General features: G+C 35.6%; 1 protein-coding gene across 3 annotated transcripts; it reads right to left on the bottom strand.

Moving 5' to 3' along the window:
* Positions 1-1,933: 1,933 nt before the first annotated feature.
* On the bottom strand, positions 1,934-19,234 carry LOC110093650 (uncharacterized protein At5g41620-like). Of its 3 annotated transcripts, none has more exons than XM_020818601.2 (3): positions 18,782-19,234; positions 3,823-3,936; positions 1,934-3,728 (listed from the first exon to the last, which is right to left on the bottom strand). In XM_020818601.2, exons 1-3 carry the CDS (start codon positions 19,130-19,132, stop codon positions 2,169-2,171), a joined length of 2,025 nt encoding a protein of 674 aa, XP_020674260.1. In that variant the 5' UTR covers positions 19,133-19,234; the 3' UTR covers positions 1,934-2,168. The 3 variants fall into 3 exon arrangements, with proteins under 3 accessions (XP_020674260.1, XP_020674261.1, XP_028556253.1); XM_020818602.2 differs by having other exon boundaries at positions 1,934-3,716; XM_028700420.1 differs by lacking the exon at positions 3,823-3,936 and having other exon boundaries at positions 1,934-3,716.
* Positions 19,235-23,441: the final 4,207 nt, after the last annotated feature.

The following is a 23,441-nucleotide window of genomic DNA, read 5'->3' as shown; positions in this document are numbered from 1 at the left end:
AATAGTTGTCATGTAAATCATTATCAAGGAACCAACACATTAATCTATAATGGTATCAATCTTGTGCAAAAGTAAAGTATTGTAGAAACTTGCATAAGAATGGGACCACAATCTGATATTTTGATATGTTATAATGATTTTCATAATAGCTACTTGAGCATCATGACACTCAAAATGACTATCCAATTGAAACTTGCTAAACAATTTGTAATAGCTCTTAATTTTAATATTATTAAACCTGATAGCTATAACATTCATCATATAGAAGTACAAATCATATATATAACATTCATCATATTTGTGAAGTTATATATCATACTTTTGAAGATCTTATAGTATAGTGTTTTGTATATTTGTTTTTTAAATTTTTCGTTAAAGATGTAGCATCACAAAATCTCAACCATCGAAATATTATCCACTTTGGCTTAATGACCTCACCGTTTTGTTTCGCTAGTGTAACTTTTTGAGATGTCGTCCATCTTAGGAGTACTCGACCTCTCATGTACGAGCACGTTTAAATTTGAAATTTCTATGAAAGTTCAATCATTACATCAAAATAAATTGTTCGATGTTTAAGATTTTTAACTTTATTTTTTTATGGGGTTTCATGATATCCCTCACTTAGATAATTAAAATCCTCATTAAGTTTCTTAGCACAAAATCATCCACCATGCAAATAGGATTTTACAAATAGAGTTCTCATATTATACTCATGTATTGTTCTGATACCATTTGTAACATCCAAACTCTTAATTATTAGATATTGATCGATTTGGCCTCATGACCCTTAAATAAAATAAAACCAATTTCCTAAATATCGAGACGTCTTTTAGTTTATCGGTTAAATTTTCTTTAAAATCTTTTCATTAAAAACTTTTAAGACTTAAAGTTAAGCAACCTCGTATTAAAGAACTTCTAGGACAATTAACCTCCTAGGAAGTTACGCCAACAGCATAAAATTATAGGATCATTAGGTCAAAATAGACAATATTTCAATATTTAAAAATTTGGAATGTTCCAAAAGAGACCTCCATAAATATCCACTAAATTATGAGAGATGTATATTTATTAGCCTTAAATACATTTAATGTTGTAAGATATATCATCAACTATTTTACAATGGGCATTAAATGTATAGTGTGATGTACTAAGTTTTTTTATCACAATGACAAGCATTAATATAACAATTTATCACAATGCCACAATAATTAATAACACTTAATTATATTACTCCAAAATTAATTCAACAACTAATTATAGTACTACAATAATTAATTAACATTTATATACATTTCTTCAAATTAATTACATTAAATAGAATTAATCTTTAACATTATATTGAATAGGGATACTTGATAGATCATTACAAACTCAAAGGCAAATCTTTTATAATACTAAATAAAATTACATCAAACAAAATAACAAGTATGACAAAATACTATTAATGTTCATATTTTTTGTAGTATATAAGTTTGAATGTGGCTAATTGTCACTTCTAATGGAGTTTCATTAGAAACTTTCAATTAAGCTTTCTCATACTGGAGCACTTCTAGAATGGATCACCTCTTGAAAAGTTATAAATACTTTGAAATATGAGAATGTACATGGGACCTACAAGGATAACTCTCAGGTCTCCCCTTCAATACAAGAGATTATTCTGTGCAGACATCGGACAAAACTTACCGCCCAGAGGCGAATCAAGTGCAACCAAATCATTCAGTACCGAGTCGTAATACCGAGTAGGGGGTAACATGGCACATTTATATTGGGCTCTGGATAGCATTCAACGTCTGCACAGAATAATTCATCCTTCAATACTGGCTCGATGATCAGCACGTTCCAAGCAACCATATTTAGTAAAAAGCTTCATGAACTTCTACTAGTTACATATGCAAAGTCACCATGAATTCAACAAATCATCTTAAAACTACTATTTCTTGAACAAAAGTAATTATCTATTGAACCAGAGAATACAAACGTTTTTAAAATGCTGTGCGTAAAAAGATCAAATGGTAACTAAAAGTTTCTCAAACTATAAAATACATTACCCAATCTACCCCACAGGAAGTCACTGAATGGCCATATAAAGACAATTCAGAAAAAAAATTCAAGTGATGGATAAACCCAAGTTCAAATTTTGAATAAATTGTTTAGTCCAGGATGCAACGTTACATTTTCTGTTTGAGGACCTGGCGAAGCTGAAGCTTCTGACTTCGAATCCTTGCTTCCAAGAGCTTTGCCTTCAAGCTTTGCTTCTTAGAGGCCCAGGGCCAATCTAGACGACCTTTCATCCCTTCTGTGTTATTAGATTTCAGCAAATCTGGAGAGCTCCAATTACCCACACTAGACGAGCTCAAACCTGTTTCCCCAGACTTCCTTGCAGGTGATACGGTGGCATTAGATAATCTACCGTTACAAAGCCTGCCACTGGTTAACTCAAAAGAAATCCTCTTTAAATCCTCACCATTATTTGCTCGCGATGACTTCCAAAGCCTAGATATGGAGGAACCTTTCTTTCTTGACTGCTTTGTGGTTACAGAGAAAACCTCATTGATTTCACCATTTTGTTTCTCATCATCTCCAAGTTCATCCCAATCTGTCCCACTTATCGATGCTTGACTCTCTAAATATACTCCATTAACAGAGGGTTCGCTTCCATTAGGTGACTTGCTTGAGTCCTGCTCTTCGACATGACTTACAGTTTCCCACCCACTATCATCTTCTTCATCAACATTTCCATCAAGCATCAAGCTATTGCACCCATTAATGGGTTTCTCTAGAAGACCATTAGGTTCAAGGGTCACAGATCCATTACATTGTTCAATCTCCCTTTCACAAACTTGTTCTCTTGGCTGGAGTTCTTCAAATATCGAATAAATGTCTTCTGAAGCAGGTGGGGGCTGGTAAGACAACTGTTTGATATCATGAGGTTTAATGGAACCAACTGTCTTTTTAAGAGCTTCTGCTTGTTTCATCTCAGAAACATCAAAGTTATTTCCACTTCTTGATTTCAAAAAGGTCTCTATCTCCTCCTGCAGAGCACTTAGTTGTGAGTACTTCTCCTCAAGAGTTAGCTTCGCATCAATTAACTTCATCTGCACCCTTTCTTCGCGCCAAACCTCCGCCATCTGTAACATTTTCCTTTCCTCTTCTACTTCTTCTCTAGTCTTCAATGACTCGATCTTCAGTGCCTCAACTTCGGCCTTATCATCCCCAATCTCCTTAGCTAGCTCATTGCAAACTTCTTCCAGAAGCTCACGGGTCTTACTCTCTTTCTCAAACTCTTGTAAGAACTGATTTGCCGACAGCTTAGTCTTGGTAAGCTCATTAACAAGCTTGGCATTCATAATTTCCAGCCTCTGCCGGTTCTTCCTCTCCCTACTCAAATCTTCTTTCATTGAATCAATTACAGATCGGATCTTCTCATGCTCTTTTCTCTTCCATGCAACTTTCTGATCTTCAATTTTCCTAACAAAGTGGCCAAGCTTTTTCTTCGCCGATTGCTGCTCCGCCTCAAGCTCACTCACTCTCAACCGAGCTTGCTCAAGCTCTGATTGGAGAAAGGAAACAATAGAAATCATGTCGGATTGCTGGTCTTCGAGAAGCTTCATACTACCATACAAGTCATACGCATCCTTCAATACGTTTGGACATTCAGAGTCCCATTTCGTTGCCCTCTCTTTTGAGAAATGTAGTAATGAAGCAGAAGTATCAAGCTGAGAAATGCACTGAATCAATAAAGGGATGCAAAAATACAATTCAAAAGAAAGAATATTAAGGTTTATTTTTTTATTTAAAGACGAAAAAGTAAGTAGGCTTAACCTTGTGTGCAATGCCTCCCTTGCGATTTTTTATGGCAAGAGGGCTACTGGATTCATAATTATCATCAGGGTAGAGATTGATGCCATTGCCATGGGAAGAATAGGGCAGGTGTCGCTGACCACCAGAGTTGAATGCAAAGAAAAACATATTATCACTTTATCAGAAAAAGAAAGACTAATAAAAATAGAAAGTACAAAGCAAATAATTAAGAGCCCAAACACCACATTTAAAATTGAAGACGTTTTTAGATTGTATTTTGCGAAAGCAGAGTTTTACCCATTGGGTGAGAGCAACCACTCGGGTAAATAGTTCTTTAATATATACAGGTAATATGATAATGCTTTTCAAATTTTAGAATAGGCTCCCTGGTAGCATGTTAAGTTATAAGTGTAATTGGTTCAAGTCGGTTCACAATCAGCACTTGTTGAACCCAGCTCAAAGCCTTGATTGATCTAACCAATCAAATACAACAACAACAACATCAAGCCTTTGTCCCACTACTTGGGGTCAGCTACATGAATCCTTTTTCGCCATTTTGTCATGTTAAAAGTTAAATTCTCATTTAAATCTAATAAAGAAAGATCATTTCTAATATTTTCTAACCAAATTTTTTAGGTCTATCTCTATCAGTCAAATAAAATGTATGTTATTTCTCCGATTTTCTTATCCCTTTTGAGAAGCCAATAAAAACAGTTGAATGAAAGTTCCAAAGACCCCAGTTCGGCCAAGTAAGACTCGATATTAGGGGTGTCAATATTTGACCAGACCCGAAAACCAGACCCGGACCCGACCCGGAAAATTTGAGTTGGACCCAACCCATTTGATAAACGGGTCGGTTTGGGTCCGCATATTTGACCCGTTTGAAAAACGGGTCGGGTACGGGTTGACCCGGCGGGTTGACGGGTCAACCCGGCAACCCGTTTATTTTAAAAAATTTTGAATTTTCCACCGTTTCCACCCGCCTGCCCGCTACCCACCTGCCCGTTGCCCGCCTGCCCCGCGTGCCCCGCGTGCGGCGTGCCGAACCCGCTGCCGCGCCCTCGCCTCGTCACCCGTGGTTCGACCCAAACCCGACGGGTTGACCCGAATTGACACCCCTACTCGATATGGAGAGTTGGCTCTAAAGAGTACTTGGATCTTCGACACATCAACAATGGTGCAAATAAATGCAAAGCTCATGGTTCATTTTGTAAATCAAGTCGCTACTTCTTTCAAGCATCTTTTTTTTTTCAAAGCTATCTTTGAGCTTTTGCCTCTTCCAAAGATGAAGAAGTTCTAGCATCTCTTAAGCCTTCTATAGCTGATGAACTCATAAAGTACTACGAAGCAGAAACTTACAGAGCTTCGCTACGTAGGGAAGAATGTTGTTATCCTTGTTGAAATCAGCACTGATCAGAAGAATGGGCTACTAACTTCAATTCAAGCAAAGTGCATCATAGCGAGGGAAAGTAGCTTGTTAAAAATGGGCTACAATTTGGCGAGAAGCTATAAGAGATTATATTCAAAATAAGCATCAAAAGTTTGATATTGCAAATAAAGAGAAGAAGGATAAAGTTACCTTTAGTAAGGAGCTGATTCTTTACATACGATTAAAGACAAATAGACGTCAGAGAGAATATAGTTAGAGGAAGCCTATAATATTCAAAAAATTTTGAGAAGCTAAAAATATCTAAATTTACCTAAAATAAGATATCCCATTTTTCAAACATTCCAAAATTCAAAAATAATGTTTTTATAAAATTCTATAATTTGTACTGATCATTTGGTATATATATACATATAGGTAATCATAAGCTTATATAAATTTAATTAGATTTAAATTAATTCATCTAAATTAAAATTATAATTTTATTGTTAACTGGATTAATGCATTGTAGCAATTCAGTTTTTCTATTTTCTCAGGCATGCAGTGGTTGATGATATATCAGAGGGCTGTAATGAGGAGCTGTTAAGGGTATCTTAGGAATAATATTATTAGCAAAATCTATTAAGTAAGCTAACCCATTAAATTAACTAAGCCCTAAAACGAAGCAGCAGCCATCCGATCCGTTTGAAGGCTCTCGCCCAAGGACGTGTAGCAGAAAGCAGAGGGGAAAATTGCAGCTGGCCAACGGAAAGGAGAAGGAAAGAAAGATTACAAATAGAAGTTGGGGAACTTGAAATTTACATGCTAAGGGATTATTTTGAGACAAAAATGTTATTTTAAGGTTAAATTGAAATATAATTGAGTTAGAAGTTAAAATTTGTTTTTAATATAAAAATTCTATTCTTTAGATTGTTTACAAATGAAAGACGGAAAGAGGCATCGAGGTAGAAGTAATAAGCCAGTTTATCCGAGGGTAAATCATCAAGCTCCTCAATTAAGTAATATATGCAATTTTAATTTAAAAAGCAACTTTATTGAAATTCTAATTTTAGAAAGTAACTTTATTATAAACTAATATCATTACCTTCCTTTTATATGTAAGTTAAAACATCCAATATTAAAAAATTATTTTGTTTCATTTTAAAAGTACACAGGTATATATATAAAGTTATAAGATGAAAATGTGATATATGCATCTAGATATTTGAACAAAAAAATATAATGAAATAAGCTTTAGAAAGATCATGTATATTGATAGATTAGTAATGTGACAATATGTACAAGTAGGAAGACAAAAGGGAACCCATCAGGAGATAAAAGGGTTCTCCAGTTAAGATATATATGATGACTTGTACAGGCACGGCAACAAAGGTGGGCCTGTATGGAGGCAAAAGGGTCTTTAGCACATAGCCTTAGAGCTTATGGTAGCTAAGAAACCACTTCCACTTACATAGAGATACTAAAGCTAAAAGAATAATTGTATATGATATATGCAACAACAACAACAACAACATCAAGCCTTTATCCCACTACGTGGGGTCGGCTACATGAATCCTTTTTCTCACACACTTTTATGAAATATTGTTAATACCTGAAACTGCTTTACTTGAATTTTTTATTCCTATTAGGTATTTTGCTAATAAGTACATAAGATGTTAATTTTGATATTTCATATGTCAGGATTTAAGGTAATATATTAGACTAATATAGAGCATAAATAAAATTTTATAATAATTACATTCTATTATTAAATTATTTATTTTGCTGAGTTTTAGCTCATATAATATTATCTTAAATGTCATTATAGGTAAAAGAAAGGATAATGTAAAATTCGAATTAGGGTCATATTTTTATATTTTGATCTATGTTATCGTTTGAGCGTACAGTTTTGTTGTAAGATAAAAGTTTTGGGAAGATATGTATATTGTGATTAAAAAAAATCTTTTGTTGATACGCAAAAGAATCCTAATTTATTTTAGCAATTTTGTAGTTTAATAGATGAAAATTCTATTTTAGAAATACCTTTGCTCTAGCGACAGCAACAACAACAACAACACCAAGGCTTTATCCCACTATGTGGTGTCGACTACATGAATCATTTATCTCCATTTTATCATATTAAGAATCAAATTCTCATTTAAATCTAATAAAAAAATTATTTTGAATACTTTTTAATCAAGTATTTTTAGGTCTACATATACCTTTTTAACATAAGTCAGATCTAATACATCTACTCTCTTAATCGGGTCATCGTAAGGCCGATGTTTTATTTAATCAAACCATCTAAGGCGACTCTCTCTAATCTTATTTTCCACTGGAGCTACTCCAACCTTTTCACGCATATATTGGTTCCACATTCTGTCTCAAAGTGTAAAGTCATTCATCCACCTGAGCATCATCATCTCTGCAACACTTAACTTAATTTTACAGTTCTCTTTTAATGGCCAACATTCTGCGTCATAGGCATTGCAAGTCCACCATCTTATAGAATTTTCCCTCAAGTTTGATCATGCAACAAGCCCAATGCATTCCTCTAGTGAATTATGGAAATTTTCATTTCTTCCCATTTATTTTTTTATGTTAAACAAAATGGTTAGAAAGATTTATCTCTATTTGGCTCGTGCCAACCTAAATGGGTTGTTTTGGGGTGTGACAAAGTCATAGTGATTTTGAAGGATGAATTATCCGAGGAGGCTTCCTTAGGAATGGCAGTCAATAAAAATGAAGAATTTGTGAAGAGAGCTTGAGATAATACTAAAGACGACTATGATTTTGAGTTCTAAGATCCAACAACTTGCCAAGATAGATCAAATAGCTAATTTTAGAATTTTGAACACAAAAACATCCTAAATAACTAAGAGTCGTTCTTCATGAAGGTTGACTTGATCAAAAAGAATATATGTAGATGAATATCGGTGCTCAATAATATGAGAATGAAGCTTTAGAAAACAAGTTTCAAGCAAGAACACAAAGTTAAAGGCCAAAGTTGCTCAAGCAATTTTGTGAAGTCACGGCAATTCATGGAGTCAGTCTCTGAGAAATAAAAGGGAATTGACTTGTCTAAAGACTTTACTGAAACAATATATTACTGCATCAGTCTGAGCTGGCCTAAACTACTTAAAAACCATATAAGAAGATCATAATGAGGACAAGTAAACAAGTTGACGAGTAGATGAGTAAACAATTTAATAATATACTTCAATTTTTAAAAAAAATTTTGTTGTAAGAAGTCTTGCAAGTTGAACTCCACAGGGAATTTGTAATGAAACATAAGATTTTATGAATCGTCGTGTGTGCCTCTCTGTGTACGTGGTTGCATCTTTAATCTTCCTAAGTTCTGATACTTGTTCGATCATTTGCTAGGACCTGGCCGCCGATGGTTGGTGTCGCCTCTTGACTCAATCAAAGGGTTTGATAATTCTTGCTTAGTGGGATCTTCAAGTGGAGGACTAGGTGTAGAGAGGGTCGATGGAGGTATAGCTGGCCCGAGGAGGGGATTTATGTTCTCCTTCTTGAGGAAAGAACAAGTTAGGAAGAATAATTGCCCATGAAGGAGGGGATGTGGCCGGCCATATAGGGGGAGAGATAGATGAGGTTTAATTTCGAATTTGGATGGAAGAATAAGGCATGGACAGCAATTTAGAAGGTCGGAATTTAATTCTAACAATTAAAAAAAATCTAGAATTACTTTCTTGTCCAGGTGGCATGCAAATTAAGACAAGAATCAATTGGGATTTATTGAGATTTAATGGCTGCTTAAAGTGGGGGTGGGGGGGGGGAGGGATTGGGGGGAAGGGGGGGGGGAGTGATTGGGGGGAATTTGAATTTTAATGACCCCAAAATAAGGAGAGAGGGGAGGGGCAGCAAGCCTTGATGGAGGGGCTAATTGGGGAACTCAAAGTGGAAAGGTAATAATTGTGGAGAGAGGGGAAGGGGGTGACAAGGACAAGGGGAGGTGGAATAATTAGAGGATTTAAAGGAGTTTCCAATTTTAGAATACTAAATGAGGAAAGAAGATTTATGACAAATCTCTATTCAAAATTCAAATTATCATAAATGGGGAACTTTCCTAACATAACTCATCTCATTTAAGAAAAAAATTTCAGATTTAAGTAAATTAAAATCTCAATTTAAATCTTTCTAAATTTATAATGCACTAAGTTTGGAAAGTATTGATTACTTGGTTTGAAATTTTGGAGGCAATGGGGAGAGGTGGGTGGCCTGCGGCTAGGAGGGGAAGGGGGTCGGTTGTTAGGGTGAGGAATCGGCCAATGGGAGGGAAGGGTGGCCAACGGTTTAGGAAGGGAAGGGGGCGACAGTTTAGGGTGGTATTCAACCAAGGGATGGCATGTGGAGGGGCCAGCAGCTAGGGGAAAAATAGTAAGACGAATTGGAGGTGGAGATAAACCACGAGTTTGGATGCTTCATGCGGCTGATGGTTAGTGTTTTACCCTCACCATGGGACTTCAAACTCTCACAACTCTCCAAGAAACAAAGTGCATAAATTTTTCATCATAATAATCATCATCCTCTCCAAAGAAGAGGAGATGTCTATAAATAGATGACTACAATAAAATATCCAATGACAGAAGTGCCCTCTGGGATCACATAAGCCTACTCCCTCAAGTGAGGGTAAAAACGAAAAAATACATAATAAAAAACAAATACAGATAAAATGCTCAGAAATAAAGTGGTACAGTCGTAGACGTAGATCTTCGGCCCCTTCTCTGATAAACTTTTCACGGTCGTATGTCCTCATCAATTAAGCTTATCATATTTACATTTTTCCTTGAATGAAATTCATGCTTTAAGCTAAGGCTATGCTACTTTGTCAAATGTAAATTGATTAGTTATCAATGAGTCGTACCTCACTTACAGAAAGTAGCTATCCTGCCCTAAGTAGTGACTCAATAAGTTGCTTGTAAAAGTTGGTTTATCGTTTGTTGAATGTTTGAGTATACATTCTAAAAATAAATTTCTCCCATTTTGATCTCAATTATTAACATCTCAATCAAAATAGCTTAAAGTTTAGCTGACTTTAAGTAGAAAATTAAGTGTTTACTTAAATATAGAACTTACCAATAGTTCCTCACGTATAATGAACTATTGAATTTGAATTTATTGAATATAGCTAATTCCTATCAAGATAAGTTTCACAAGTCTAACGAATAACAATTAACAAATTCCCTGCATAGTCAAGAAATTTTGATTCCCTTACAAATTATGAATTGCTAAGTTCTAAAATATAGCAAATTCGAAAAAAAAAATCAGAGAATAAAAAGAACTTATGAATTATTTGAGTGAAGTAGATTTTACATTTCCTTGGTGATGAGTTCCCCAAGTTTAAATTTTTTTTAGTTTATCATGCATAACAACACTGCCGTTGCCAGGTCCCAAGTCCTGGATGAGAAAAGTGGAGGGTTGCATTAGGTAGTCGACAGCCAGCGTAAAACTTGTCGAACAATAATGACATGAATCCTTTAAGAAATTGTGTTATGATGTTGTTGTTGTTGTTGTATCATGCATAACAAATATGGCAAATTGACAATTTCCCAAAGACTAGTTTTTAATTTTTTAGGACTAGTTACCTAAGTTAAACACGACCTAAGAGATTTACCTAAAAACTAATGTTTCAATTTTGTTTGATCATATAGATTTATTCTATTTTGCAGAGATGATGATGCTCAGGTGAATGAGTGGCTTTACTCTTAAAGACAGAATGTGAAACGAGCATATACGTGAAAAAGTTAGAGTAGCTCTAATGGCAGACAAGATTAGAGACAGTTGCCTTAGATGGTTTGGTCACATAAAACATCGAACTTCCGATGACCCAGTTAGGAGAGCAGATGTATTAGACTTGCATCGGACTTCCGATGACCCAGTTAGGAGAGTAGAAGTATTAGACTTGGCTTATGTTAAGAAAGGTAAAGGTAGACCTAAAAAGAATTGGTTAGAAAATATTACAAATGACCTTTTTTAATAGATTTTAAATTCTTAACAAGACACAAAGAAGAAAAAGGATTCATGTAGCCGACCCCACATAGTGGAATAAAGGCTTGATGTTACAAATTCCCTGTGGGTCCTTCCTGTCACGACCCGGCCCGGTTAGCTCGCAAGTGCGAGGCGGGAACAGAGGTCGGACGTAAAAGTTAAAAGAAAACTTAACATAACATCAATTGAAACATTTCACTTAAACCTCGTCGCGGCGCTTTGAAAAGCGTGCGAGGTCTTAGACGGCATTTTCGGGTTTTACACTTCCCACATTGTAGTTTGTCGAGAACAGATTGGCATGTCATTGTGTCAACCTTATTAATGACAAAATCTTTAGAATGAAAGCATTTTTCTGAGACATTGGCATTATGCTATTTGTGACTTGTCTCCTAACTTATTCATATTAGCGAACTCTTTAAGGAGGTCAAGGTAGGTTTTGAATCCTTTATTGGAGTCTCACCGATCATAGAGTTCTCCTTCAAAGTTTGATGAAACGATTACTCGTTGACTATGTATATTACTCAATAAGTAAGAAGGATTCAGAGTCGAGAGAGGATAAAAAAATTTGCACAAACATTAAGGAAGACATTATTTGCAAAAAGCATGAAGGGATCACATCTTAACCCATTTCCCTTTCACGCCTCAACATTTTTCTTAACAAAATTTAAATGACTTTGTTAGCCACCTCTACCAATTCATTAGTTTTGGGATGATGTACAAAGTCAATTTTTAGGCAAATGCCTTGATTTTTGCTAAATTCTTTAATTTTCTTGTGAAACAATTATGGGTTGTTGTCATTAATAATCACTATTGATGAGCCTAATGATAGATGATGTAGGTACATAAAATTTGTTTTACTATAATGGAGGTCATATTAATAAGTATTCAAACTTCAATTCATTTAGTAAAGTAGTTGAACATGATCAATAGGAATCTACGTAAACTACTCAATAGGGAAAATGAGCAGAGTAGGCCCATGTCTTAGACAACAAATGGTTAAGGGGTAGAAATTACCTCCCTATAATTGATCAATTTTTTTACATCAGATGTACCTTTTCAAAACTCTTCTACCTATTTTTGGAGAGCACGCCAAAAATAACTTTGTTGAAGGATTTTGTATGCAAATATTCTTCTTCCAAAGTGGTTTTCACAGTCACCCAAGATTTGTATGAGTAATAAATTTTCTAAATAAATGGCCCTCAAAGAACCGATATTGAGTCTCCTTAACCTTAAGCAGGTCAAATGGTATTCCTGACCAAAACTGAATATAAGGTCATTAGTCAAGCTTCTTGATCTTTCATGGTCAAGGTTGTAAGCCCCTTGATAGGCATCTTCTCCAACTAGTAAAAAACAGTCCTACACAACCAATTATGGCCTAGATTATAATATTTGGTAGAGTTTGACTTAGCGCTCATGTGAGCACTATAAGTCCATTCTAAGCATTCTCCGTTTTGTTAGTAAGGAGCTGTAAGTCTCCTCTTCCTATGGTTTTCTAAACAACAGGACAAGTACCCAAATAGTAGCATTGACCCCCACCTTCAGCTGGCTCCCCTAGAAGATTTAGGAGCACCATGTTTCGTCTTCTTTTTCCAAGTTAGAAAACCTTAGCCTACATAATATTTCTGGCTTCTTTTCGCATGCACCCATCTTGCTGAGCCAAACCTACATGCCTTTATAGCTTTAATAACATGTTGGTCCTTACTAAATGATGATTTAATCCCTTGATATCCATTTTACTCCATTGAACTACCTCTAATAGAGGTTGTAAGTCTAGCTTATAAACCCTCTAAATACCAAGATGATAATTTTCTTAGTCAAAGCTATGCATAGAATTCCTTATGATGTTTAGGCATTTACAAAAATTCTTTTTAAGGCCAAATTTGCCAATTCACCACGATGTTGGTTGAGCCTATTTTCATAAGGCTGTGAGCTTTAAAAGCACTCATGAGCTTGTTGCGTGGCTTGGTTCCTTCCATTTTTTTAGAGTTTCTGAAAAAGTCAATTCACATGAAGTTTGGAAGACAAATTAGGATAGGTTGATGGACCACCTGATTTTTTTGTGAGGGAATTAAGAAGTTTCCTAATCAAGAGGAAGTTGTTTAGGAAGGTTATTAATCAAAGGGACTTAATAAGGAGATGTTTCCTAATTGAAGAATTGGGGACTGATTTGGAGGGGATTAATTAGGAAATATTTTATAATTAAATAGGGCTGATTTGGAGGGGATTAATTAGGAAATGCTTCCTAATTGAATAGGGTAGATTTGGGGGCTGATTTGGTGGCTAATTAGAGGGGATTAATTAAGAAATGTTTCCTAAATGAAGATGACAAATTTAGGGGCTGATTTGAGAGCTGATTTGGAAGGGAAATAATCAAGAAAACAGGAGAGAATTGGGGAGAGTTGTTTGGGTATTTAATGTTTATTGTTTGCTTTAAATATGTGATTTTCCTAGGATTAGGGCATCTTGAATTTGATTGAAATTTGAGATCTCTTAGGTTTATGTTTTTGGGCTTTAGAGGCATCTAGAGATTTGGGAGAGATAGATCCTCCTCTCGAATAGAGGATCAATTGTATCTTGGTATTTTCTTTCCGTTTAATTTGATTTCTTGCAATAAAATTACTGTTTTTATTTTTTTTCCATTGGAGTTGTGGACTGTTTTGTTGTTTTTACCAATAGTGTTAGGTCTTACTTGAAATCTTCAAGTACTTCCTAATAAATTGGTATCATAACAACTTTTTAGGCTAAAATAGAAGTCTTCCTCGCTGATTTATGCTGTGTTTTTCTCTATGATCTTGTTGCTTTTGCGGTTTGGAGGCCAGATTCACATCAAACTTCTTGCTCTTAGCTATCGAAGCTTAAATCTAGGTTTCCATGACTGGAAGAAAAGTAGAAGTATTGGAAGGGGAGATTGGACGAATGAAATTTGAAATTTCAAATCTCCAAACTCAAGTCTCATATTTAAAAAAGGATATTTCAATCATCCATGATAAGATCAATTCGAAATTTTTCATCCTGGAGGAGATATTGAAGAAAGTGCTAAAGGGTCAAACCAAAATATCATTGTCGGAGGTGAGTGAAGGCGTAGACAACCAAGGAAGTAGGGTAAACCCTAATATAGGGATGATGAGGAAGGATTGGAAGGTAAAAGTTTTGGGGGAAGAAGAGGAGATGTTATCTTTGGAGCCACATCCAAAGAGGGGAAAGAGAGGAGTGGACATTTTGGTGGAGCTCAAAAGTTTGGAAGGAGAAGAATATAGAGAGAAGATAAAAGCACCATATATGATTCTACCACCCCTACAATAGTATCGAGGGGTGTTCCAACAAGTTCAAGGGTTGAATCCTTCGCGGGAACTCGAGTATGTTATCATCTTGAAGGAAGGAGACCCACCTATCAATGTTTGTCTATACCGTCAGCCCCAAATCTAGAACTAAGAGATTGAGAGATTAATCAAGGATATGCTCGAGGTAGGGATAGTTCAACTTAGTGTCAGTTCATTTTTCAGTCCAGTGGTATTAGTCAAGTGCTTCAACAACAGTTTCATTCGTTCCACCTTCAGGACAAGGTGACACTTTGGGAGGGGAGTATTGATGGACCAGTTGATGTGACTGTGAGGGAATTAAGAAGTTTCCTAATCAAGATGGAGCTGTTTAGGAAGGTTCTTAATCAAAGGAAATTAATTAGGAAAAGTTCCCTAATTGAAAATTTGGGGGCTAATTTGGGGCTGATTTTGAGGGGATTAATTAGGAAACGTTTCCTAATTGAATAGGGCTAATTTGGAGGAGATTAATTAGGAAATATTTTCAAATTTGTGGGCTTATTTGGTGGCTGATTTGGAGGGGACTAATCAAGAAATGTTTCCTAATTGAAGATGTCAAATTTAGGGGCTGATTGAGAGCTGATTTGGGAGGAAATAATCAAGGAAATAGGGGAGAATTGGGGGAGGTCTGTTTAGGTATTTATTGTTTATTGTTTGCTTTAAATAGGTGATTTTCCTAGGGTTAGGACATCTTGAATTTGATTGAAATTGAGATCTCTTAGGTTTAGGTTTTTGGGCTCTAGCGGCATCTAGAGATTTAGGAGAGACAGATCCTCCTCTCAAATAAAGGATCAATTGTATCTTGGTATTTTATTTCCGTTCTATTTGATTTCTTGAAATAAAATTATTGATTTTGTTGTTTTTCATTGGAGTTGTGGACTGTTTTTTTTGTTTTTACCAATAGTATTAGGTTTTACTTGAAATCTTCAAGTACTTCCTAGCACATATCTTATAAATTTTCCTCGGAAAAAAACATAAAACTGATTAATGTTTACTTTAATTATGGTGGATAATGATTTTCTATGGGAGGAAGTCCATATGATTAATTATATATCTACACATCCCCCCACCAAAAAAAACGCCAAATCACCACGATGTTGGCTGAGCCTATTTGCATAAGGTTGTGAGCTTCGAAAGTCACTTATAAGCTTATTGTGAGGCTTATTTCCTTCCATTCTTTTAGAGTTTCTAGAAAAGACAACTGACATGGAGTTTGGAAGACAAATTAAGATAAAGTTTTATAAATTTTCCTCAGCAAAATAACAAAACTGATCGAGGTTCACTTTAATTATGGTGGATCTTGATTTTCTATGGGAGAAAGTACCGAAGATTAATTGTATTTCTCAGCATGCCCAATCTAGACACCGAACTATAGCAATCTGAAGAAGGATCTAACCTTCTTAAGGTAGCATGCTCGAGAATGTAATAAATCTCCCAAAACATTGAGATTTCAACCTCTTTCAGGGATTTAACAACCAAATGATATATCGATACAATCGCATTAAAGGTGTTCATAAGTAGATGACCAAATATGGTGTTGTTAGTCATTAACACACCGACTATCATGAAGTCGGACATAAAATTGTATTGTTCATTGCAACCATACTTTGATAGCATGATTTGGTCATTCGAGTCCCTTCACTCATCAAAAAAAGCATATAGAGGCCCAGCATCAAGTGCCAGCCTTAATGGATCTAAATGTATCAGATAAAAATACTTTTAAAATGAGATTAACATAAGTTCTGTCAATCTACTAATTAGCAATCAACGTCGTAATGACAATGGCATTATGGTGGGTATTTTAGGTTGTTAGTCATTCAGCATCAGTAAAGGTTATTGGAACCTATCCAAAAGATAATGAAGGCTTGCACCTAATCTAACTGAAGTAAATGAAGTCTTTCCTGTCTAGACATTCCAGCCCAGCTAGCCTGAGAATTGCTAGAACAAACCTTGCTATGTGTATGTTGGGATTGGCTCATTCTTATTTTTCTTTGATTGAAGAATTGTCAACACAGTATGGATGAATTCTTTAAATTTATTTACAGGAATGACCTCATCAAGCAAGCAACAAATATGATGGCAATCCTTTGTATTGTGATTGTGGTCCTTATAATTTTAGACTTTGTTGAATCAAAAAGGTTCATAAAAATATTTGTTGTCATATATGGCATCCACGATCTCCACCAATGACACTCAGAGAGATGTGTAGGTTGGATACCTCAATTAAAGTAACGATCTTACCCTTTTACATATTCTCACACGTTAATAAGCCCCTTTGTCACATGTGTGGGCAAAAAGCTCATTGTTGTTACTAGTGATGATGATGGTATGGTTCCTTAGCCGACTAGTCACGATTGTTTTGTGACTTACTCCATTGATCCAAAGGATGTTGTCGAAAGTCACTCATGGTCTTGAATGACATAGCTTGGAGATCAAAGTTGCAGTCATGTTGTTGTACTCCTTCATATTGATATGATTGTTGGTTAAATCCAGCAACTTGACCAATGTCATTATCAGTCGAACCTTGCAGAGGGTCCAAAGTAATTGTTACCTGAGCAACAACGTCCTCTAAGCCTTGAACATCATATACTTTCATTGGAAGTGAGTCATGAAGTGACTGAGTGACTTGTCTAAGTTCTCATCTCATGTTTAGCATAGCATGAAAATTCTTCTACGGCCACTGAGCACCAACGAAGTGCATGATGAATTCACTTGAAGTCAACAAAGGAGGTAAGCTTCTTAAGAGAATGAGAAAATATCACTGCAATGACACCTCCTTCAAGGTAATGAAGAGATGAACTTAACTGCATCGCAAATGATAGGAATCCAATACAAGCATCTTAAACTTTTGTAATGGCCAAGCCTTCGTAATCTCTAATGAAAAAATAATTCATTGGTTTAGCTGATGCTTTGTTGGTCAACGATATATCTATTTCACTATCGTACTTTCCTTTGGGAGACAAGGCTCCTTGTCAAAAATGAGTTAGAGTAGCAGCTCTTGGGCTGTGACGGCATCAACAACTTAGAGAGATAATTTATTCCCACTCTTGAGGAGAATGAATAAGAGGGCAACATCAGAAAAACATTCAAAATCTCATGGATCATTATTGTGAGACAATCATCCACAGTCTACAATTTCTACTAGGTGACATGACATTAGGATACTTGTTGTGCAAGGACCTTTCACAATTATCAAGGCATTCAATAGTTCATTGTCTTCAACATTTTGACACTCTTCGTACTTAATATGATGTTGCATCCAATGTTGTCCATGAAAAAATATCAAAATCATACTGGTGATATATATTTAGCCCGATAAGTAAAAGGGAATAGAAAAAATAGTGGGTCTCAATGATTCTCCTTAATTGAATTGATCTACATAAGATATGGTTAAACCTCTTCAGATAGAGAAGGGTGAGTTAAACCGAATTATAAAGATGATTCAAATAGAAAGAAGTTGATTCTTAAGAGAATCTAGGATAAAATCTGAGAGAGACTAGTGAGACAAATTTGGCTGAAAGCACAAGATCTCATCATCTCAATGCTTGATCTGTGAAATCTTTTTTTTTTATCTGTGTCATCATATTTTTAGTTAATGGCCAAGATTATTAGAGAATCGGATATATGATACAATTACATAGAAAATAGACAATTTGGACTCAGCATACCTAGTTTTGTGGCAAGAGAGTCCTAGTCAATAAATTGGATGAATTTAAGATTGAAAGAGAGTACCATTGGGTAGTTCTTCTAGCTAGAACAGCTAGTCAACCAACGAGTAGTCAAGATCAAAAGAGAGTAGTCTTGGTGAATAAATGACTACCTGAGTCCCTAGGACAAGTTCAATAGCTCAATATTAAGGGCCTAGTAAGACTAATTGTTGGTTAAATTGGCGAGATCCAATCCTAGGCAACTCAAGGTTTTAGGTGACTTAGAGCACGGTGAATTCTAAGCTGAATGTGGTTCAAATCAGTTGAATATGGGCGTAAAGCAGAAGTTTGTAAATCCAAGATTTAGGCTACTAAATCCTACTTTTAGTTCAAATATCGTTTTAAAGTGCCTAAAAAAAAAGTTATGCTGAATTTATCTTGCCCCCTAAATAAAAATCATTAAGTTAAGAAAGCTAGAAAAATTCAACTTTTAGCAAATCATTAGTTTACAATTTCAATGCAAACAAAATTCATTATCAGAAAAAAAAAACTCGGCAAATTCAACTCGGAACGCCAATCGGGTTCCAAAATCCACAAACCAACTAATTAGAAACCCTAAATCGAAACATTTTACAAACCTCCAAACCCTGATTCATTCTCCGTCCACCACCACCTTCCGGCAGCCGAAGTTGCCAAATCCCAGCTGCGAGCCTCCTCGCTGAAAAGGCCGGCCGCGCCTCGCCCACCGCCTCTCTGTCTTTCAGGACATTCTCGCCGGAAAGATCGACTGTTTCGTTGAACTTCCATTGTAGAAGTGGAGTGGTTGGGGTTCTTCGTCTATTGCCTTCACCACCGGTAAATGCGGCACTCCGGATCCGCCGCCTGCGGCGGCGTAGTGAATTCCTGTCCGGCGAGATTCTGGAGCGCGCCGAGGAAAGAGCATTCGGAGTTTCCACCGGAGTACGGCCTCCGGCCGGCAGCTCAGTCATTAGCTTACGTCATTTGCCACGATCCCGTCGCCATCGGAGTGAAAGTCGGTAGAGAAAGAACTGGAAGAAGAGATCTGCTATTGGATCATATGGCCGAGGAGAGGAAATAAATAATTAGTTTTGCCATACTACAAAAATTAACCTTTAAATAATTAATGGATAATTACACATATAACACATAGACTCTAACTATTTATAAATTTACCATCCTTCATACTTATTTTTAAAATTAACATGCAAATATCGAATTTCATAATCAAAATTTAAGTGTTATATATGTAATTTTCTCTTAAACAATTAACCATAACACTGTTAAGCATATCTTATTTCTTTTGGGGCAATTGCATAAATATTATCTAAATTTCAACTATTTTTTAAAATTAATACTTTCATATTTTCATCTAAAGATTAAAATCTATAAAAGCAATTATTTTTTACTTGTATTAAATTTTTACTTATTTAATCGTGTTAAATATAAAAATTATAATTATATATTTTGTATATATGAAATAATGAGCTTCTAAAAGCATATTTTGGTGTGATATTAAATTATATTTCATCATAAATTTAAGGATAATTAGACTTTTTATCATTTAATTGAACTCATATTTTGTTGGATTTTTATTTGATCAAATATCAGTGAAATTGAATTGTGGACCTTAATACTCTTAAAAGCATATTTAGCATGTATTTTGGTTGAGCTGTATTTTGATTGGAATATGGAAGTAGCTCCTTCAAATACAGCCATACTTTTCATTATTTTAACACAATTTTTTAGTTCTTTTGTTGTGAGATCTATTCTAGTTTGACACCTCTCATCTTTTAGTTTTAAGAGTCTCAAAGCTCCACTCAAATACAGTATCATCCGATCACCATTGTTTTATGTTGTAAAACCACCATCCGACAGTCATTATTGGAGCACCACTAAACCATCGTCATCCAACTATAATCGTCAAACCAAAGCTAAACTAATGTTGTTGGACTACTATTAAACTGCCACCATCCGACCATGATCCTATGATCATCTTGACCTAACTATAATATTCTGACCATCATTGTTCAACTACAACCCTCGATCAACATCCGACCATGATCATTATCACCTGATTATAGTCCTCGTACCATAGTATCATAATTACAGTCATTTAACTTTATCCCCAGACTGCAATCCTCTGATAGTCATCGTCTAGCAAAGGTTCTTCGAGCACCATCGTCGAAATGAGGCCTTTTGGACCATCAATATTTAACTACAATCCTTCAGCTCTTATTTTCCAACTACAATCCTTCGATCAACATCATTTATCTATAATTAATCTTCTGACTACCTTCGCCTAACTACAATTATCCTACCAACATTGTCCAAATATAGTCATTTAACCTCGATCGACCAACTACATTCTTCTAACTCTACAGTTGTTGTCTAACTATGATCATCTAATCTCGATAACCATACTACAATCATCTAACATCGATTGTCAAATTACGATCATTTGACATTGGTCACCCAACTATTGTCATCCTACCGCTAACACTCTACTATGGCTCTCCAACCTATAGTCCTTTGACCGTTGTCATCTAATTACACGGATGCTCACTGAATCGTCACCAATTATCATGAATAATGTCAATGCATATTATCACTTATAAGATTGATGCACACTATTAAAACCAACTCTAACTCCTGATATCAATATCAAGATTTATGTTGTGTGATTGCAATGGTGATCGGTGATGACAGCCAGCTATTGTGGTGACAGCGGCTCCAACAACAATACTTACTTTTAAAAATACTTAAAACATTTAAAATTATTTTGAGTAATTTTAAAATAAACTCGATTTATTTTAATAAATAAAGTATAAATATTTAAATTTCATTAAATAAAAATATTTTTAAGATAAAAAATTAATAAAATAATCCCAAGCAAACTGATGTAATAATTGGTAAATATTTTAAATTTTCATAAAATCACAAACACATGCAAACTTTTTGAAGAGCGTGTAGGATCCATCGCCGCTCAATTCGCGGTATACGAATCACGGTCATAAATAACTTTGTAAAACGCAATTTATAAGAAGCGCGTACCGATATTTGTGGGCCCGCAGTGGTGCAAGTTTCTGTCAATAAAGACGCTCAATTCACCATTCCGTGATAAAAAAAGCTTCACATTTGACCGTTAGAGGAATCCTCTCCTTTAAACAAGGCTTGTGTGCCGTTAGGATTGGCGGTTCTTAACGGTCGGAAAGTTCAGATCAGAAAATTGGGAGCAGAGCTCAGTGGCTTCTCTACTATGTTCTCTATTATCTTACCCGTACAGTGATTATTACTCTAACGATCTCTTTTGGGCTTTTACTCACTTTTTCCAATAAAAAAGACAGTGATAACTGATAAATCACTACAGTTATGTACAATCATAATAAAGAATAAAATACATTTTAGATAAATCCAATAAATTATAAATGTGTTAATAAATGGAGAAAGTATTTTGTGCGGAGTCTTGACGGGAAGAACCGTTGGGACATCTGAATGAGCACACTATGTACAAATATGTAGGGGTGTCAAAACGGGTCGACGGGTCGAGTTACGGTCGAACCCGATTTGACCCGGGTCCAAACAGGTCAACCCAAACCCGACCCAATTTTACAGACGGGTCGGAATTTCTAACACGGACCCAACCCGTGCGGGTTGCCGGGTTGACCCGACCCGATCCGCGACCCGTTTGCAAAATGCCAATCCGAAGCTGGGACAGAGACGACTGGGCGAGAACAACTGACTGATTGCAAAGTGCAGGCGAGGGCCGCGACTCGTGAGGCCAGCGACGTGCGGGCCTACGACTCGTGAGGCTTGATTCCTGCGGCGTGCGTGAATCACGCGATCTTGCGCACCCGGGTGAGGCTAGAGCGTCGAGTGCGAGGTAGGGCCGGGCTAGGTGAGAATAGCGACATCCAGGCTCGACGAGGCCAGCGGCATCCAAGCTAGACGAGGCCAGCGGCGTCTGGGCGAGACCAGTGCAAAATTGAGTTAGGTTGTGCGAGATCCGGGTTAAACGGGTTGACCCGCGGGTTGTCAGATCAACCCGAACCCGACCCGTTTCACAAACAGGTTGACCCGAACCCGAAATTTTCGGGTTGGGTTTTCAGGTTGTGTCAAAAATTGACACCCCTAAAAAATGTAACTGTGATTCAATTTCTTGTACACATTGTTTTTATACGGTGTGCACACTGAGAGTTCAGACGACTCGTTGATTAAATTGTTTAAGCTTAGGTCCACCTGTGAATTCGATTTTATCTTGAAAACGACCTATTTATTTTTTTCCTTCAATTATTTTTCTTGTTGGCATGTTATTATCTTTTAACAATTAACATAAATTTAAGTTATAACAAATTTTAAGTTGAGTTTGAGTCATTTAGATTGCTAGTGGATCAGTTTCAAGTCCACTTTTTTGACGCCATTTATTAAAGGGTTGGATTTGAGTTAAAGCGATTCAGGTCAGGTCAATTTCAAGTCAAACCCAAAAGGAACTCACTAACTCATTATGATACACTTAATCAATCATTGTAGGTATTTAATTATGTATGAGATAAGAAATAGTATGTGCCAATCATACATTAACCATGCAATTTAATAAATTTTTATGCAAATAAAAATAATATCCACAAATCTAATTAACTGATTAATATTTCTCACATATATTATGATCTATTTTAATGCTCAACTTTTTAATGATATATATAATGATTAGTACTTTTAAATCATGGGCGGATCCTTCTTAATGTCTGCGTGGGCAAATGCTCACCCTCAAAAAAATAAATAATACAGTAGTGGGGGCATTTTAGATATTTTGCCCTCCCCACCTCAAAAGAATATTTTTTTCCATATTATTATCATACTAAGCCGCATTGTCCATCATGCAAGTTTGCACTTCACATCCGCTTTCGCGATTCGAGCATTTGACGTTCAAGACGTTGCGACCTTACATTCTTCTTCTTCCCAATCTCATTCGACAATCCCAATATGTAATTGAAAGATAAATGATAAAAATTTTCTCTTATAAATTTGATAGCATTATGTTAGTTTTTTTTTTTTCTTATTATTTCTATTTGATATTATTATTTTATTATTTTATTTTTCTTATTATTTTTGTTGTCGTCTAATTAATTAAAATTTTGTCCACCCTAAAAAAAGTTCTAAATCATTAAAATCATTAAAAAAAATCTCTATTGTGTATGACTATGAGAAGCATCCATTTATGCTAAAATATTATTTTAATGAGGCTTATACTCTTCATGTGATATATATACTTTTTATATA

This window comes from Dendrobium catenatum, unplaced genomic scaffold (assembly GCF_001605985.2).
Source record: "Dendrobium catenatum unplaced genomic scaffold, ASM160598v2 fragScaff_scaffold_1520, whole genome shotgun sequence".
Classification (NCBI taxonomy): domain Eukaryota; kingdom Viridiplantae; phylum Streptophyta; class Magnoliopsida; order Asparagales; family Orchidaceae; genus Dendrobium; species Dendrobium catenatum.
Note: the sequence above shows the minus strand (reverse complement) of the source record. Positions and strands in the feature narration are given on the sequence as shown.

Excerpts from the sequence above, each read along its gene's own strand:
- LOC110093650 (XM_020818601.2), bottom strand. The coding sequence starts at position 19,132 with ATGACTGAGCTGCCGGCCGGAGGCCGTACTCCGGTGGAAACTCCGAAT. Across the intron at positions 3,937-18,781 it reads GAATGAATCAGGGTTTGGAG|CGACACCTGCCCTATTCTTC; the intron begins GTTTGTAAAATG and ends TCTGGTGGTCAG. Across the intron at positions 3,729-3,822 it reads AGGGAGGCATTGCACACAAG|TGCATTTCTCAGCTTGATAC; the intron begins GTTAAGCCTACT and ends TTATTGATTCAG.